The sequence below is a fragment of the Xenopus tropicalis genome, chromosome 2 (assembly GCF_000004195.4).
Source record: "Xenopus tropicalis strain Nigerian chromosome 2, UCB_Xtro_10.0, whole genome shotgun sequence".
NCBI classification, from domain to species: domain Eukaryota; kingdom Metazoa; phylum Chordata; class Amphibia; order Anura; family Pipidae; genus Xenopus; species Xenopus tropicalis.
This window is the reverse complement of record NC_030678.2, coordinates 137722274-137742797: the sequence shown is the minus strand read 5'-3', so window position 1 is coordinate 137742797 and position 20524 is coordinate 137722274. Positions and strand designations below refer to the sequence as shown.

Below are 20524 nucleotides of genomic sequence, written 5' to 3'. Positions count from 1 at the left end.
GTCTATGGTGGGCTCCTGGGGTCCCAGTCCAACACTGGCTGTGCCCCAGCGACAACGACAATGAAGATTTGTCACTGGGCAACTAATCTCCCCGTGTACCCCTGCCCTTAAGGGCTCTGGCACATGGGGAGATAAGTTGCCTGCAACAAATCTCCCTGTTCGCGGGCGACTAATCTCCCCGAAATGCCATCCCACCGGCGAAAATGTAAATTGCCGGTGGGATGGCATACGCGGCAGCGCGATTTCAGTGAAATCGTGGAAGTTTCCTCGCAAGGCAAGGGTGAAGACACATGGAGCTACTAGTAGCAGCTACTTGTCGTGGCTACTAAAATAGACAATGCTGATCATTTACTGATAATTGTCTCTACACGTGTTTTAGCAGAGGCAATTCTCAGTTTTGTCTATGGCAGGGCATTTTCTGGAGTTTAGTAGCCATGAAAAACTAGCTGCTACTACTAGGAGTTGCTGCACTAATTACTTACAGCCCTTTGTTTGGCAACACTGTTAGTTTTCTACAATTGTTTCCTTCAACCTCTGGGATCTGTGATTTAATATCAAGTTGCTGCATAAGTTGCAACACTGAATGATACTGCCTAGAGTTACACAGCTTGTATCCACAAAAAAACCCCAGTAGCAAGCTGATCCTGGAATCCGATGCTCACATATCTACCCCCTACCCCCCATGTTTACCTCATACTTTGCTTGCCGCAATCAGGTGAACGCAGGGGGAGCACCAATACTTCCCAGCTGTGACCGGTTCTGTGTCAGCAGAGCCTATGAGGGTTGGGGCCCAACAGGTTTTGTCCCAGTGTCCTGCCAGCCCATTCCAACCCTGCCTTTTGTTACAACCCTGAAATCTCCTCAAAACCCTTTAGATGCCATTTACCAAACATCCTTCATGTTCAAGCCTGGAGATGGCAAAATGGAGCAATGAAGAAGGGCAGCTTTTTGCCAAATACATAGCTGCAGAGGACTGGATATGTAAAAACACATTTGGCAAAAGGGTCCCCTCTGAGGCTCCAAGACAAAAGCTCTATTGCCCTTCCCTAAATTCTCCACTTAACATGCTTTAGTAATTGCTAGCTATGAAAATGGTTAAGAATCATATACATGTATGGGAGGGAAGATATAACCAAAACAAAGTAATAAACCAGTCTGCAGTCTATAAAGGGCAGAAGCGCAGAAGGGCAAAAGTATGCAATGGCAAACAGAGTACAAAATCCATGCAAAAGATCATGTGCAGAGAGAAGGCAGAGGTCACCTAAGGCAGAATATTATCTGATAAGAAGTTTGTATGCAGCTGCAGTGTTTACCAGAGGCGGGCACATTTTGTGTGCACAACTGGAGCTGGGGTATAATGCATTACAAACTGCCTTTTTTTTCCTAAAACAAAACTGACCTAATGGAAAGACATTTAGAATCCTGAATATTATACATGTTTAAATATATATATTGGAACTGCCATACTGGGCTCCCCCCTGTACAGGGTAGTTCACCTCCACACACTTCATACAACAGACCCCAAGAGGGAGCCCTGGGGAGAGGGGGGCCACACAGTCAGAGAATCTGCTGTGGGGTTCCAGCTCCCCCGCCATCAGTGCTGCAAGTGAGTGCAAGCCACTGCTGTTGCCTACCTCAAAAGATTTTTTTGCTGGTGGCTTTGGTCCTCTAATGTTACTTGGGAAATAATTTAAAGCTTAAATCTTAGAATAAACAAATAAAAATAATAAGCAGTTGAAAAAAGTAAATTATTTCTGGTGTGCTAATGGAAAACAATTGTCTTCAGGCTTAATAACTACAGTAGTAGATGGTCATGCAGCAAAAAAAAAATAGTATTTTGTCCCATATCATCTCAGGCAATTTATAGGGCATGCAAGGTCTTGTTCTAGAGCCTCAGCATATGCTGGAACTGGCAAACAGTTGGGCACAAATGTTCAGCACAGTGGCACTGAGGTACAGCACAACTAATGGAACTTAACATGAAGACAAAGGTATCCTCATAACATAGGCAGCAACACCTACAATGCTGCAAGCACAGGGTCTGCCAAGAGCAATGTAAGGGTGAAGACACAGGGAGCTACTAGTAGCAACTATATGTCCTAGCTACTAAAATAGACAGTGCTTATCATCTACTGATAATTGTCTCTACGTGTGTTTTAGCAGAGGCAATTCTCAGTATTGTCTATAGCAAGGTATTTTCTGGTGTTCAGTAATGTGAAAAAGTAGCTTCTACTAGTAACTCAGTGTGTCTTCACCCTAAGACTTGTGAATTCCACTTTGCTTTGTGGTGCAGTTGCTGAAAAAATGTATGAAATTTTGGGTTGGGGGGAATCAGAACTTTAATCTCACAGTCATGATATATTCATGTGCCATTTCTATTCTACACATACACCTGGAAACCAAAACTGTCACAAAATTAGTTTCTACCTAGTCTGTGAACATATTTGATTAAAACTATAAAAAAAGCATATGTGAGAAAAGATCGTGTGTCATGTCAGGGACTCTTCAATGACGAAGAGCGGGTTCAGCTTTCCCTGCGCTAATCCCGGACCTGCCGCTAGGCGTCCCCGCTGATCTGTAGCCTTTGAACATGTTGTGGGCAGCGGTGGAACCTGTTCCTTACACTTGTTTCTTTTGATGCGATTGTTTACGCAATTTGTTCATTCTTTCTTAGCATTGTGGAAAAGTTTCGAAAGGTGTGTCTTAAAGGCACAGAGCAATGGCGTGAGACAACCTGTCTCTAGGTATCTGCTGGAAAACCAGCCCAAACGGAGTTACTGAGTTAACTAAGACCGTTTTAGAGACATGGCAGACTTTTCAGTGTCCAGTCATTGAGATTTAGTATTAGATTTAGTAATTTGTATTAATTAATTAGTTAATTAAACTAAACAAAGTGTTTTGGTAGTTTTATGGGTTGCACCCACTTAAGGGTCCAACATTTGGCCAGACTCCCCTTAATTCGTAGCAAGGTAACCTAAAATAACCTTTGAGGAATTCACTGACAAGAATATACAGCGATTAACTGACAGGACGTGAATATGTAGCATAGAAAGCGTTTGCCTAAGACTTAACCCTACATGAGCCTCAGCGTGTGCTTTCAGGGGTATCTAGAAGAGTTAATAGGCATTTCGCCCAATTTCACTCTAACTTGGCTTTAGGCTTGGTCCCGCAGCCATTCTTCTACGTCCCCTAGTGAAGCCAGACCCACAGTTTGGGACCCACTGAATTAGAGGTTTGGAAAAAGGATGTTCGAACTATTGCCCTTCAACTATGCAAGGCTGTGGGAATTCTGGGACTTGTAGTTTAAAAACAGCAGAAGCGCAGTAAGTTGCACTGTCACTGATTCACAGGTCTGATCGCAACCCATTTACCGGCTCTGGGCCAATCAGAGCGCGGGTGGGAGGGGCCTAATACAACTTTCTCTTGTGCGAGGAATGTGTGAGAGAAAAGCGCTGTCAGAGAGTGAGAGTCCCGGCTGCTAACCCTGCGTTCTGCCGTCCGAGCCCTATCGCACCCAGGATATTGTTATTGGCTTATTCCTCCCTGCCCGGGCCATGTGCCAGCTCACTGACTGACACCCAGCGGGACCCACAACTGCCAAGCATGGGGATCTTGCCGGGAGGATGGACTGCCCTGGTGCTGATCTGCTGCCTTGTGACTATGGAGCCAGTGACAAGCCAGAATGGTAAGTGTCACACCTGCCCACACCGACACCTGCAGCCTGAGCCTGGCGTGTAGCCGCTAAGCATAGTCCTAGGGGAGGGGGTGGGCACTGGCGGGCATTGGCACTAGACCTATTGGCACCGAATTTGTGGTAAGAAATCAGGCAGCAGGTTTCGTTACATCTGAAGCTGCAGTGATGCCAGTGATGCCCAGGTGGGAGTGAGGGAAAACTTTCATTGTGCGAGTTTGTTGCTGGGCAAGTGCAGCTCCTCGTTTCTATGCGGTACCCCCCCCCCCCCCCCCCCATCTGTGGCCTCGGAACGTGTGGCGGCCAGCGGCGGAACCTGTTCCTTCCACTTCTTCCCTTCTTCCTTTTCACTCGATTGTTTTCGCAATTTGTTCATTCTTCCTTAGCTTTGTGGAAAGGAGTTTCAGAAAGGTGTGTCTTAAAGGCACAGCTCCTTTTGTCATAGTGTACCTGCTGGAAAATCAGCGCAAAGTGCAGCATTGATTTATTAATGGCCATCTTAAAGGCACACAGGGCAGGTCTCACCCTGTACTCCTTCAGTTGTGATATTCAGCTCATGGAACTCAACATCTTTTGTATCTCAGAGATTGCTGGGTTTCTTGTTAAATCCCAACAGTTGAAGGTACCATCACACTCTCCTACTATACCTGCTATCCCACAGCCACAGTCCCTTCCCAGAGGCTATTATCCCACTGCTACTATAGGCACCATCTCTCCCTACTATACCTGCTATCCCACAGCCACAGTCCCTTCCCAGAGGCTATTATCCCCACTGCTACTATAGGCACCATCTCTCCCTACTATACCTGCTATCCCACAGCCACAGTCCCTTCCCAGAGGCTATTATCCCCCACTGCTACTATAGGCACCATCTCTCCCTACTATACCTGCTATCCCACAGCCACAGTCCCTTCCCAGAGGCTATTATCCCTACTGCTAATATAGGCACCATCTCTCCCTACTATACCTGCTATCCCACAGCCACAGTCCCTTCCCCGAGGCTATTATCCCCCACTGCTACTATAGGCACAAACTCTCCCTACTATACCTGCTATCCCACAGCCACAGTCCCTTCCCAGAGGCTATTATCCCCCCACTGCTACTATAGGCACCATCTCTACCTACTATATCTGCTATCCCACAGCCACAGTCCCTTCCCAGAGGCTATTATCCCCCCACTGCTACTATAGGCACCATCTCCCCCTACTATACCTGCTATCCCACAGCCACAGTCCCTTCCCAGAGGCTATTATCCCACTGCTACTATAGGCACCATCTCTACCTACTATACCTGCTATCCCACAGCCACAGTCCCTTCCCAGAGGCTATTATCCCCCACTGCTACTATAGGCACCATCTCTCCCTACTATACCTGCTATCCCACAGCCACAGTCCCTTCCCAGAGGCTATTATCCCCCACTGCTACTATAGGCACCATCTCTCCCTACTATACCTGCTATCCCACAGCCACAGTCCCTTCCCAGAGGCTATTATCCCCCACTGCTACTATAGGCACAAACTCTCCCTACTATACCTGCTATCCCACAGCCACAGTCCCTTCCCAGAGGCTATTAGCCCCCCACTGCTACTATAGGCACCATCTCTCCCTACTATACCTGCTATCCCACAGCCACAGTCCCTTCCCAGAGGCTATTATCCCCCCACTGCTACTATAGGCACCATCTCCCCCTACTATACCTGCTATCCCACAGCCACAGTCCCTTCCCAGAGGCTATTATCCCACTGCTACTATAGGCACCATCTCTACCTACTATACCTGCTATCCCACAGCCACAGTCCCTTCCCAGAGGCTATTATCCCCCCACTGCTACTATAGGCACCATCTCCCCCTACTATACCTGCTATCCCACAGCCACAGTCCCTTCCCAGAGGCTATTATCCCACTGCTACTACAGGCACCATCTCTCCCTACTATACCTATTATCCCACAGCCACAGTCCCTTCCCAGAGGCTATTATCCCACTGGTACTATAGGCACCATCTCTCCCTACTATACCTGCTATCCCACAGCCACAGTCCCTTCCCAGAGGCTATTATCCCACTGCTACTATAGGCACCATCTCTCCCTACTATACCCGCTATCCCACAGCCACAGTCCCTTCCCAGAGGCTATTATCCCACTGCTACTAAAGGCACCATCTCTCCCTACTATACCCGCTACCCCACAGCCACAGTCCCTTGCCAGAGGCTATTATCCCACTGCTACTACAGGCACCATCTCTCCCTACTATACCTGCTATCCCACAGCCACAGCCACAGTCCCTTCCCAGAGGCTATTATCCCACTGCTACTATAGGTACCATCTCTCCCTACTATACCTGCTGTACAACAGCCACAGACCCTTCCCAGAGGCTATTATCCCACTGTTACTATAGGCACAATCTCTCCCTACTATACCTGCTATCCCACAGCCACAGTCTCTTCCCAGAGGCTATTATCCCACTGCTACTATAGGCACCATCTTTCCCTACTATACCTGCTATCCCACAGCCACAGTCCCTTCCCAGAGGCTATTATCCCACTGCTACTATAGGCACCATCTTTCCCTACTATACCTGCTGTTCCAAAGTTTATGCGAACTATGAATAATCTGCAGTGAATTATAGTAACTGGATATAAATGTATCTAAATGGTTTGCATTTATTTGGCCTGATGTACCTATGTAATTTGTGCAAAATTATATATGTTATTATGTGTTGTAATTGCTTCAATAATTGCTCCACTATTGGGTAACAATTGGCAATGGGCAATGTTCAGGTTGGCCCAGAAATCAGGGGCCCCATTGGGTCGGGCTGGTTTTGGATGAACAATTGCCCCAGAACTAGGTCATAATCAGGTGCCAGGCCACATTTTCTGCCAGCCCAGCCCCTTCATGACCTCTCCACACTGTTCAAGACCCACAACTGATGGTGCAAATGCAGTGCGGCACACTTGCAAGCACAGGTATATAAATTGAAGCAATAGGCCACTTTCAGTTGAGTTATGTCAGTTTAGGATATTAAGGGTTAGGGTAGACATAATGGGCATGTGCTTAGGGCTCAATGGTGGGGGGCAATAGGCATGTACTAGAGGTAGGCAGAAGACGCACGTGCCTAGGGTACAATGGTGGTGGAGGGGGGGGGGCAAGAGGCACAAACCACTTTACTCATCACTAGTGATTATATAATGAGATTGCAGCACAGCAATAACACATTAAAGCACAGGTGTTAATCCATGCACGTCAAATCTGTGTGCAGGATATGTGTGTTGTATGGACTTTGGAGAGTTGTTGTCATTTCCCATTTCAGTTTTGAGCAGCAGGAAAACACTTTTGAATGGTCAGAGTTTGCCTGTGGCCACTGGCATAGCTAGCATACACCAGACCTTGTGACCCGGTTGGTCACCGGGTCTACTGTATGATTACCTCCCCCGCCCCTGCTATCCACCGCGAGTAGGTGGACAGGAACATAGGAACTTGGTGGGGGGTGTACTGGGGGCAGCTGAAGCTGTGTGGGCAGCTAAGAACAGTGGAGGGGGGCCTAGAGTTGACTTTTGGTGGTGGGGCTGAACCTAGTAATGTTACGCTACTATCTGGGTGATTGCTCTGACTTTGCAGTATCAGCCATTGTTTGCCCTAAATCTTACTCCAGCTGTACTGTGTGAACTGTCCCATAGTCTTAGGCTGATGCCACACGTGGTGTTTTTACGCTGCGTTTTTTCTCAGCCTAAAAACGCCACACAAGCCACACAGCCCGAGACTATGGCGTTTTTCAGCCTAGTACTGGTGACGTAAGTAAATCCCGTTTCCATGGTGCTGATATTGCGAAATAGCAAAAAACGCAGCGTATTTCTGCTAGGTCTGGCAGCTGCCTTTGCGTATACATAGGAATAGCTTGCTTTGCAAATACTGGCGTATTTCGGCCAACGCTTGAAAAATCCGTGCTAAGGCGTTTTCTAGCGTATTTCCGCATTGTGTGGTTTGCTTCGCGTCTTTTTTCAAGTTATTTCTATGGATGATGATATAGGGCATTTTTCAGCCGCCAAGAGAATTAGAAAATACGCAAAGTAAAAACGCCACGTGTGGCATCACCCTTAACTTTTTTTGTTCTCAAGGCATGGATTTTGGTACTTAAATTGGTTGACACTTTTGTACAACAGTAAAATTTAGTAATACTGTGAGAGTAAAGAACACGTTGACGTGACCATGATGTGGTCCTGGTGCGCCCATCCTAGAGATCCGCTATGATCTTTGTCCTTGTTTCAAATGAGGGGTGGGTGTGTCCTAACAGCCCATGCCAGAAGCATAGTAGGAGAGAGATAGCCAATCACAGCCCTGCATTCACACAAGTAGAGACAAACTTCAGTTCCCTATCAGGTCCACCTAGCTGCTGCTTCATATTCTAAAGTGCAGTGCATTGAGTGTCTGGGGAAGCCGCCAGAAGGAAGTGGAACTTATGAGTAGGACTAGCCGGGTGTTTGGAAAAAAATTTGATAAAATAAACCCAAACACAACATTCCTTCTATACGTAGAAAAGAAAAGTATAATCAAATGACAATACTAGTCAGATTAGATTTTCAGTTTTAGTGTAAGCATTGAATAATATAGGTATGAAGGGTATATGGGAGTTTCGTTTTACGACAGTGTGAACTATATATATCATATGTCTGCAACAGTCTATCTCTGTAAGTGATCATGGAAATACTCAGTGACTCCCTAAGAGTTTATACAGGTACAGGATCTGTTATCTGGAAACATGTTATCCAGAAACTCTGGATTATGGGAAGGCCATCTCACATAGACTCCATCTTAAAAGACATGTCAACCCAAAACTAATTTTCACCTAATAAAAGAAAACATACCTCTAAGCAACTTTGCAAATATACTTTCATTGCAAATTTGTAATATATATATATATATTGTCTGTCCTTTCCTGGTTGCTCTGAATTTTGAAACAATGTAACATTGGCCAGCTGATTAACAGACCCATCTTTGCTGGAGGAGACTGACCTTTTCAACATTGTTTAAAAAGTAACAACCAGGAGTACAGCAAATGCTACTTTCAATAGTAATTACATTTACAAATAAATAAATAAATTAAAGCACTAACATTTTTTAATATTTTGTAAGAATTATGTTATGTTTTCTTTTACTAGGCAAAAAATATTTTTTGGGTTGACATGTCCTTTTTCTCTTTAATAATAGAACAGTACCTTGTACTTGATCCCAACTAAGATATAATGAATCCTTATAAGATGCAAAACAATCCTATTGGGTTTATTTAATGTTTAAATTATTTTTTAGTTGACTTAAGGTATGGTGATCCAAATTATGGAAAGATCCCTTATCCAGAAGATCTCAGGTCCAGATCATTCTAAATCACAGGCCCCTAGCGTTTATTTTAAAAAGGTTTTTAAGGTGCAATATTCTCTATGGAATTTTAAACACAGACAGACAACAAGGTGAGTGTATAGCTATGCAGAAAAACAATAATATGCTTTCCCCATAATTCAAGCTGCTGTACTTTGACACCAGAGTAAGGAAGGGAGGGGCAGTAAAATATCAATTTGTTAGTTGGTTTATTATCTGCCCCAGCCCTGTTATTCATCCAGCTAATATGTTTACTGACTAAAGTCCTGGCTGAAGGAATGGGCCTTCTGCTGGAAGTTAATGTACATTAGGTAGGCCCTTACCACCCTTTTATTCCTGGCCCAGTTAGGTGCTGATTTTAGTTGCACTCCTTATTTGCACATCTGGGTAAAACTGCCCACTGTATCCAGTTGTTCCGTGGAAGGGCAGGGTGACAGGGTGTAAAGCAGGAGAAACAGGTTTCAGTCTTTCTCCCTGTGACCGTGTTCAACTTTACCCATATCTTTTTGGTGATTTAAGTGTCAGAATAGACTATTTGTAAGTTGGGTTTATTTTCCATTTCCTGTCTAAACAGACAGGAGATATAAATGTAAAGTTTCAGCCCTTTTCCCACCTCTGCTTTCTTTCTGGGCTCCTCCAGTGTGACCCTTCACCGCGGTCTTTTGGTCAAACATAATGAGGACTACTTACTGTGGGTCTTGTGGAACTCATGGTTCTTATTGTAAACTCATTGTTTGTAAATCTGTAACCTTAGACAGCTACCTAAGGTACCTAATGTACCTGAGCTTTTCCAGCTAATAAAGATACGGCAGTTGCTTTATAGTGTTTGCAGTTGAAATATTCTTTTGATACTTACAATACCACTTTTACATGTTTAGCTGTCAGGCAGTGTTTGTTCCCTAGGCACCAGTACAGCTGTGCCACAAATGAGCAAAAGCACTGCTGAGCAAACATGGATATTTTCTAGTACTTAAATAAAACATTAGAAATGTACTTGCATGAGCATAATAGTCAAGTCACAGTTGGATTACAAGGTCCAATACTGCCTGGCAGTTTTCATCTGCAACCTCTCTTGTCAACAGTGCTGTTAAATACTCATTCTAATAAGCAAGGGGCTGTGTCATTGGGTCCAGGATTCTCTGCAAAAAAACTCTACTTTAGTGCTCACAGACAATTTTCATTTGGCTATTAGGGTTAATGATGTATAAATTTCCTTTTACTTTCTATTGTATTCACATTCAGTTTATTAAGGGTTGAGAACCTTTTTACTACAGGAAATTAGACTATATATATAACTGTGTAGGTGTTTCTTTCTTTATTTGCCTGACTCAGCTGAAGGGGTTGTGGTGGAGGAACAATAAGGGATTTAACTTTGCTAGAACCATTTGCATACTAATAGATTATGGAAGCAATAGGACAGATCCCACATAAGTGTGAATGGCATATGCACATAAGACATATTTTAAATTGTGCTTCCTGTTGCTTGTGAATTGCAACATTTAGATATAAATGTAATAGTTATTTATTTCTTTAAAGTAACTCTGTGTGGGTGGTAACATAAAGTGGGCAACGATTGTAAAGGCTACTTTTCATTATGGCCTAGAATGAATCAAGGAAAATATCCTCTTTAAGCATAGACAGGTGAAAATATAGAGCAGTTGGGAGGCTAAATCTGAAGTAGTCTCAATTATTAGCATAAACATTTTGAAATAGGAATCCTATCTACAGTTTGTGTCCTCATTACAAGAGTGATTCAGAAAAAACAGAATTGTAGTCTGTATGCTTTACATAATAAACCTTTTGTGTATTTGTTGCAGAAAATACAATGGAGTTTAGCACTCAGCTTTGTCAGCTGTACGGTCCTGTGACTGGTTGGCAGCTTAGCCCTTTACACATTAGCAGGAGTGGCATGGTAACAGCTTGTTGCCCAAACAGACTACATGGGTACTATTTGATGACATGTATAGATGAAAAGCAAACATACAAAGGAAAATCCTAAGGAAACAGTGAGAGGCAGCAGGAGGATTTGAAAATAACAGGTTGAACAAATGCTAACTAACAAGTGGATGGTTGTTACTTATGGATGGAACACTCATGTTAATTGTTTAGCATAGACAGGTGGTTTATCCTAAGGATGTTATGTACAGGTCCTTTTCAAAAAATTAGCATATTGTGATAAAGTTCATTATTTTCTGTAATGTACTGATAAACATTAGACTTTCATATATTTTAGATTCATTACACACAACTGAAGTAGTTCAAGCCTTTTCTTGTTTTAATATTGATGATTGTGGCATACAGCTCATGAAAACCCAAAATTCCTATCTCAAAAAATTAGCATATCATGAAAAGGTTCTCTAAACGAGCTATTAACCTAATCATCTGAATCAACAAATTAACTCTAAAAACCTGCAAAAGATTCCTGAGGCTTTTAAAAACTCCCAGCCTGGTTCATTACTCAAAACCGCAATCATGGGTAAGACTGCTGACCTGACTGCTGCCCAGAAGGCCATCATTGACACCCTCAAGCAAGAGGGTAAGACACAGAAAGAAATTTCTGAACGAATAGGCTGTTCCCAGAGTGCTGTATCAAGGCACCTCAGTGGGAAGTCTGTGGGAAGGAAAAAGTGTGGCAGAAAACGCTGCACAACGAGAAGAGGTGACTGGGCCCTGAGGAAGATTGTGGAGAAGGACCGATTCCTGACCTTGGGGGACCTGCGGAAGCAGTGGACTGAGTCTGGAGTAGAAACATCCAGAGCCACCGTGTACAGGCGCGTGCAGGAAATGGGCTACAGGTGCTGCATTCCCCAGGTCAAGCCACTTTTGAACCAGAAACAGCGGCAGAAGCGCCTGACCTGGGCTACAGAGAAGCAGCACTGGACTGTTGCTCAGTGGTCCAAAGTATGTCATTCGGAAATCAAGGTGCCAGAGTCTGGAGGAAGACTGGGGAGAGGGAAATGCCAAAATGCCTGAAGTCCAGTGTCAAGTACCCACAGTCAGTGATGGTCTGGGGTGCCATGTCAGCTGCTGGTGTTGGGCCACTGTGTTTTATCAAGGGCAGGGTCAATGCAGCTAGCTATCAGGAGATTTTGGAGCACTTCATGCTTCCATCTGTTGAAAAGCTTTATGGAGATGAAGATTTCATTTTTCAGCACGACCTGGCACCTGCTCACAGTGCCAAAACCACTGGTAAATGGTTTACTGACCATGGTATTACTGTGCTCAATTGGCCTGCCAACTCTCCTGACCTGAACCCCATAGAGAATCTGTGGGATATTGTGAAGAAAAAGTTGAGAGACACAAGACCCAACACTCTGGATGAGCTTAAGGCCGCTATTGAAGCATCCTGGGCCTCCATAACACCTGAGCAGTGCCACAGGCTGATTGCCTCCATGCCACGCCACATTGAAGCAGTCATTTCTGCAAAAGGATTCCCGACCAAGTATTGAGTGCATAACTGAACATAATTATTTGAAGGTTGACTTTTTTTTGTATTAAAAACACTTTTCTTTTATTGGTCGGATGAAATATGCTAATTTTTTGAGATAGGAATTTTGGGTTTTCATGAGCTGTATGCCACAATCATCAATATTAAAACAAGAAAAGGCTTGAACTACTTCAGTTGTGTGTAATGAATCTAAAATATATGAAAGTCTAATGTTTATCAGTACATTACAGAAAATAATGAACTTTATCACAATATGCTAATTTTTTGAAAAGGACCTGTATGTGTCTCTGCATACCACCTACAATGGGTTGTGAAGGGTCACTAGTCTGTAAGCATGATGAGGATGTATGGGGAGCCATTTTTTGTAAATTGCCCAAAAAAATAGAAAACCCAGTAGCACCTATTTACACTCTCCAGCCATACAGCAGATCCATAAGTACTGCTGCTATAAAAGGCCTAAGAGTCCCTATTATAGCAAAGCATCAGAGTAAGAGAGAGGCATGGCAGCACAGCGAACTCCTTCCTATATATTTCCTATATATTTTTCCAAAATAGCTGCACTGCAGGCTTAGAATAACTTCTTTTGTTACAGGTACAAGGTTGGAAACTTTTGAGTAAGGGAGGAGGCATATTGGTTTGAGGAAACCACCAATAAAAGGCTTTCCACTTGAGAACTTATAATTATATATGGATAGGTAGCAGTTGAGCTTTTTTGTAGAGGTGTAGCCTCCCTAAATTTTCATTATTTTCCACCTATGCTTCTAAGCCTACAGTATGCACAAAAGCCAAAAGTAAATATCACATTGGCCCCAAAATTGTGGCAAACCCTACACCTTTGTTTACTGTTTTTCATCAAGTATTAACAACATATTAACTCTCTTACAACACCAGAAATGTGACACACATGCACATCCATTGTTTATAAGTATATAATACACATGCACAGTATGTATCAAAATATAGTTTTGGAGAAAGCACTGAGGTTGGCCAAACATCTGCATGTCAGATCTTTTCACACTCCTATATACACAAGTGTACTAAAGCCTGAGGACAAACCAGAGCTTTCATTTACTATTGTGCATAGAACAAACATACTATACTTTGGGCAATGGGACACATTTACTAAAGTAGTGCAGTTATAGTAGTATTGTATTTGATATTCTAAATTGTTGGGAAACCGGTGTGCTTTGCTGTAAGATAAAATTATATGCTCTTCACTTTTACGCAGGACACATAACCATTCTGTTAAGCTTCCCTTGTTATTACTGTATCACATATTTCTCATGAGAACTTTGCAGTAGTGGGTAGGTCTGTACTTACTATATACAAAAGATTAAACCTTAGTGAGGCACTTGTTCTCTCTTATAGCTCTTTTGCATCTATCAAGCTTGGAATCATGATGTGTTACATATCTTCATAACAGCAAATACCACTCATACTGAGTTACCATCGCGGATCCTTTGTTAAATTCTGTAGCCCTCAGATAGGTTTCTTTTAGCTGTGGTTACTGTGATCCCAACTGAGATTCCCATCTCCTCTTACTCAGAGAATGGATTAAAGGGTTGAAAGGAGACTTGCTACGTGTTCATTTTCTCTTTAAATCACTGCTCATACCCCTTCATAACAGGTGCACTAAATAGTAAATATTGAAATGTGACTCTGGCAAGGGAAATTCACTTTTGACAGGAACTGGGGGTGGCAGAATGCTGTGTTAGGATCTGCAAAATGCTGTCTTGCTGGCACCTTACACACAGCAACTGGATTGACACATTTTAAAATGTGTAATTGAAACCATCTAAAACCTCATATAACCTTCTGCAATTTGTCCTGGGACGCTGTGGAGGCACTCTAGTCAGCCCTATGCCATCACTTAGCTGAGTTTCACTTATTTAATATAAACTTTTATATACAAGATAATGAACTGGTGATTTTATTTTTTAAGGGAGGGTCTAGAATTTCTCTGTTTATTTTATCTGCTATGGCTGGAAAGCTACGTGTGCTAAACTCTTTGAGAGGATCAATCTATGCTTTTAACAGATTTACATAGTGTGTATAATTATTAAATGAACCCCCATTTTTAGGTGTAAGTTTATTCAGGGGTTTTGATTCACACCTTTATATTTGTTGCTGCTAGTCATACTGTTCAGACTCCTTGTGAGATATTTTGGCAGCGAGGGTGCAGATTGACCTCTTAGCTGCGCCTAGATGGCAAACTATTTTATTTTATGTTGTTTACATAAATAATTGCATATCAGCTGTTCTGGTAACTGTATTTAAGTAATATTTGCAGATGCCTATGTTAAATTTGTGAGGTTGAGATCCCTTGCATTAACCTAGATGCACATCTTTTCCTGTGCCTATCAAGCTTCCTGCCCTAGTAAAACTGTTACGTCATGGGCCAGGTAACTTTTTGGCTGTGTGTGACTGTGCATGAAGAAAAACACTTTTAGTACTTCCAGTATTTTTCCTTCTCTGTTAACAGTTAAGTGGAAACAAGTTAAACCAACTAAATATTGATACAGCCTTACAGTCAAATGCATTTGAGTAGAAATGTGAGGTGAGGGTATGTAACAAGGGCAGTTGTGGGCAATATTTGCTCCTGGGCTACTTAAAATGGACTGTGTATTTTTAGTGTGCATGTTGTTACCTATATAACACATTCAGTATATACTGAGGATATCCAGTCTGCATTGCTTTAGTATCCCACTACAACCTAGAAGTAAGTGGTGTGGTTTAGTTAGGGTAAAGTTGGAGGGCCACATGGGTATCCCATGGGCATTATCAGTGTCCCACCATTTACTATAAATGATTTTCACTTCCTCATAAGTCTCTTAGTTTGTACACATCTTAGCAACCACCTTGGAACCAATCATTTAGGGTAGCAACCCAGTGGAGCATATTTGTACTGTTAGTAAATAGGCCCCAGTCCAACTATATACACACTGCTTAAAGGTGAGCAAAAGTTATAATCACTGAGGGGTGCCAAAATGTTAGGAACCCGTCTATGAATCATTTACCTGGTACCTTGGGCTGCCTGTTTGCTAAAAACAGCACTACCCCGGGGTATTTCTGTAGAAACTCCCTGTCACCATCTTCTCTGGCTTCTTCTGTTTTCACTTTGTTCCAGTTTGAGCAGGCGCATACGCAGTAGTGAAAGCCAAACCTAGACGCAAAATCTGGCTTTTTCACTTTAATTTGCATGCGCCTGCCCTGGAGCATTGAAGACAGAAGAGGACAGAAGAAGAAGACAGAAGAGGCGGTTGATCAGCTTCTTCCCCAGACTGGTGCAGTTTTCTGCTAACAGGAGCACCGGCCCAGGGTATTAGGTAAGTGATACAATCACAGTTATTATAGCATTAGTTCTCCTTTAAGGGGCTGATGGAAATAACTGTAGCTGAATGGTAAGAAACCAAAAACAGAACACTCTTGATGCTCCACAATACAATTTATTAAAATATTTAAGTTATGTGAGAACTCCCCACTCCTCCCATACCAACAACCTTGCACAAATAGGTTTAAAAAGGACCAACATACCAGACTGAAGTATGGAAGCCTTAAGCAAATCTCTGTGTCTCTAGAAAAATATTGCCCTAGAAACCAGTGAAACAAAATTTGCTTGTGATGCAAATCAGTAAATTCACTGTCGATCCAAATACCCTGTTGTACACCAACTGTAAATTAGAAGATGGTGAGCTTAAACATCTGAGGTGATATAGCTTTCATAAAACATAAAGCTGCTGTATGAGAGAATTAGTACTGCAGCCTTATGTCAACCAACGTGTTAGTCTGTCTGATGTTTAAGTGTACTTATCAATAAGATTTAAATAAAATCATTATATAATTCTATGTCCAAAGCATAGGACTCATTGATCATTGATCTAAATGAGATGTGCCACAAGATTGATACATTGTCTGTTAATTTATTTTAGATATAGTCACCTAGAGACTTGTTGTGGGTCACTAATAATTTCTCATTGTACCAAGTAGAAAGCGTTGTGTTCAAAGCAAAATAATAAACAAGCACAAAGCAGCTATATTTACACCATAGACAATACACAGGCAGGTCATCAGATGACTATAAATAACACACCAGTTAACCTGCCAAGTGCCTAAATTCTCTAAATTCACTTAGGATAATTCAGCAATAATGACCTAAAACCTATATAGCGTAATTTCAAAACAAGTGTAAATATCTTCAGTGCTAAATTATAGGCCTTGCTGTAAACTCTGGTTTCGGTAATATAAATAGTATCCAATTACTTGGCAAACTTCAGTGACACATCCACTGATTTCTGATAAATTGTGTATATGTGAGTGCCAAGTGTGTGATTTAATACAATCCAAAATGACCAGTGGTCAAACAGTTGCATTTTGATTGGCCAAGACACACCATGGAATACCACCCCTGTCAGTTGCATATACTTGCATTAGACAAATACACAAAACATGACAAAATGTTGCTGTACACATCCAAAACATTTGAATCTAAATTTATACAGCAGAAGATGAGTCCAATGGAAACTGGATGTGTACATTCTGGTATGGCATTAACACTCTCTATTAGAGGGCTGGTCTGTCTCAGTGCAGGAGCAAGAGGGTCCACAGCTCTTTTCTATTTGTGTTCTGATCTCTATTTTCAGATCATGATAAGATCAATACAGTTTAGCCAGAATAGACATTATTAGCTGGTCCATACACTACCACCCTTAACCTATATTATACCCACTCTGGTATTAATAGTGTCATAGTGCTGTCAAATATGGGGCTAGTAGATTTCCAATCACACAGGCAAATATACATACTGACTGGCATCAGTATATTTGCGTAAAAGTTGCCCTCTTTAAATCTCTATCATTAATTGCTCCAAAATATCATCAGAAAAAGGGAGTGTGTGACAATAATAGTATAAAATAACTGTTTGCCCCTGTGTTCATAAAAGCTCTATTGTAGAAAAGTTCACATTAAATCGCTTTGAACTTGTAATGCTTAATCTATGCAGTGCATTAAAAGAGTTAATGTGTTGCCTGCCCTCAGGCCAGTAAGGGGTTAAGTAATGTCAGTAAAAGAACACCTGCTGTTTCAATAGGTTCCAGGAGGTCTATGTTTTTTGTCTCAAAAGTCAGTTGAAATCAATTGCTTCCTTGTAGCTAATCCAGCCCTTAATAAACATGTTTTTTTACATTCTGAGCCTTGGTTGGCGTAAGCGGCCTTTTAGAGTGAGCCTGTGTTCCCACTTCATAAAAGGCCAATAATTCAGAGGCAGTCAAGGGGAGGGAGAACACAGGCTATGCGCAGGGATTCATTGTCAAAGTGTGAGTAAAAATAGACAAGAGTATGGCAGAATTTGTCACTCCTACAAAGTCCTTTTTGAGTAAAAGAGGCCCCCCCTTTGGGTGGCTTTAAAAGCCTACGGACACTAGGGGAAAAGGGTCTGGCTTATGGAAAACTCCAAAATCCTTTCACTATTGTTCATTCATCCAAGTGGCCATTATCACCAAGAAATTCCTTTCCATACTGATAATGCATGCTGTAGGCACTGGGAGAGTTTTCTAGGCAGGAATTTTAAAGGATAAGTATAACCTTAGCATGACTATTATAATTTTTATTTGCACTCACCTAACTTTTATTTTCTCACACATACTTATAACTATGTCTCTTGTAGCCTTGAAACCTGGAGTTGTTTGTGATACATGTATTGTGTCTGTGTGACTTTTTAAAGGGATGGCTCACCTTTACGTTAACGCTCAGTATGTTATAAAATGGCCAGTTCTTTGCATCTTTTTAATTCATCTTTTTTATTTATTACTATTTTCTTTATTTTATAGTTTTTTAATTATTTCTTCTTCTAACTTGTTGCAGCTTTTAAATAGGGATAACTGAGCCCAGGTGCCAAAAAAGTATTGCTCTATGAGGCTACAGTTTTATTGTTATTCTTACTTTTTATTCCTTTTCTTTCTATTGAGGTCCTCTCTTATTTATATACCAGTCTCTCATTTAAACCACTCCCTGGTTGCTAAGGTAATTTGGACCCCAAAACTGTAGAGCTGCTAAACAAAAAGTGAAATAAGGAAAAAACGACAAATGAAAAATGAAGACCAATTGCAAACTGGTTCAGAATATTACTCTCTACTTCATACTAAAAGTTCATTCAAAAGTGAACAACCTTAAATGCTCTGCAAGACAAAACCAACAGATAATATATATTCTAACAATTGATTAATTAATAAATCTTATGACATATACAAGCCAATAAATACTGCTTACTTACATATTTTACTTTGAGCCACCATTTTGTAATATCTGTGTGCTCACGCACTGGTCACCTGACAGGAAACGTGTAAGAGACACAGCTCTGTTCATTCATTGGCTGAGCTATGTATGTAGGCCCTTAATTTGTGCGTGACACAGTGGCTCATGTAACGTGGGTTCTCACCCACAATTTCCTCATCCAATTGTAAATGAATAATGCTGGCAAATGGACTCCATACAACAATAACAAATGTTATATACCACACAAGCGTGAACCTGGCAAAATTCCTTTTGGCAAAAATTGGTGGTAAAACAGAACTGGATCTATAAAGTCTGCCAAAAAAAGCCACAGATGTTTGTCACTGCAAAGTTAATACAACAAAATTTTACCTGCTTGCATCTTAGTAAATTGACGCAAACTTTGGTGTATATAGACAAACTAGATTTTCTCATACTAAAATATACATACCTCCCAACTGTCCCAATCTAAGGCGTTAGCCTTAGATACAAATGTTTCTCAAACTTTATTAAAAAGTAGCTTTTGGCAGAGTGCCCAGAAATCTTAACAAGTTTCACCTGCACATAGAAACATTGTTTCTCACATTTAATTAAATAAGTGGGGTTTTTTTGCACTTAGATACAATTGTAACTAATAAACTACATAACTCTCTTGGGGGAACTGAGACTAGCAGCTTAAGGCTAATGTCAGTGAAAATATATTTTCGGCAAACCGAAAATCACTTGCTGAAAATAGCACCAAATGCCTCCTACCTGTGCCTTCCCCTGAATGAATGAAATACGCTCGGGCGCAGGCACATGTAGCCGATATCTGCCAAAAAAATGTGAGACTTCGCATCTTCGACGGATATCGGCTACATGTGCCTGCACTCGAGTGTATTTCATTCATTCGGGTGCAGACACAGGTAGGATGCGTATGGCGCTATTTTCTGCAAGTGATTTTTGGCTTGCCAAAAATATACATCAGATGCCTTGTCTGACAGCCTAAAGGACAATCTCAGATTTTTTAACAAAAGTGTAATAACACATAAAACAAGACCCCAAAACCCCCAGAAATGTGTTCAGACTTTAAATAACCTGCCAAATTTAGTAAAATGGGAGTGGTATTTAGGGGGTCAAAAAAAATTTGCTGCACTGCGCGCAGCATTTTGTTTTGTCCTTCTTTCCATCTTCAAAATGTTGGGAGGGATGGTATATATGTATGTATGTATATCTTTATTTATAAAGCGCTACTTATGTACGCAGCGCTGTACAGTAGGATTCATTAATACAGACAGGGGGGTTAAATATAATGGATAAATACAAAGTACAACAATAAATACAAATAAATACAAGGTACAGTTGCAATAAGAGTCAGAACACAAGATGAAGGAGGTCCCTGCCCCGTAGAGCTTACAATCTATATGGGAGGGGTAACTAACAGACACAAATAGGCAAATATAAGTGCTATAGGTCACAGTGGGTGACATTACAGTATAAGTGCCAGTTTCCAGATCAGGTGCTGGGCGAGTGCTCCATAAGGTAGTCTTTAAGTTTAGTTTTAAAAAGACTGAGGGAGGATTCTCTCCGGAGGACATCAGGGAGGGAATTCCAAATGTAAGGGGCAGCCAGGCAGAAGGATTTAAGGCGGGAAACAGCAGTAATAGTGGGGGGCGCAACCAAACGGTTGCTCTGCGAGGAAAGAAGGAGTCGGCCAGGAACGTACGGAGACACCAGGGAAGAGATGTAGTGAGGAGCAGAGGAATGGAGG

General features: G+C 41.8%; 1 protein-coding gene across 1 annotated transcript in view; it reads left to right on the top strand.

Annotated features, from left to right (window-relative positions):
* Window positions 1-3424: 3424 nt before the first annotated feature.
* erbb3 (erb-b2 receptor tyrosine kinase 3) overlaps window positions 3425-20524 on the top strand; it is a 62574-nt gene continuing 45474 nt past the window's right edge. Inside the window, exon 1 of the mRNA XM_012957806.3 lies at window positions 3425-3685. Within this exon, the coding sequence (XP_012813260.1) occupies window positions 3604-3685 (82 nt within the window). The 5' untranslated portion in view covers window positions 3425-3603. The remainder of the gene's footprint in view (window positions 3686-20524) is intronic.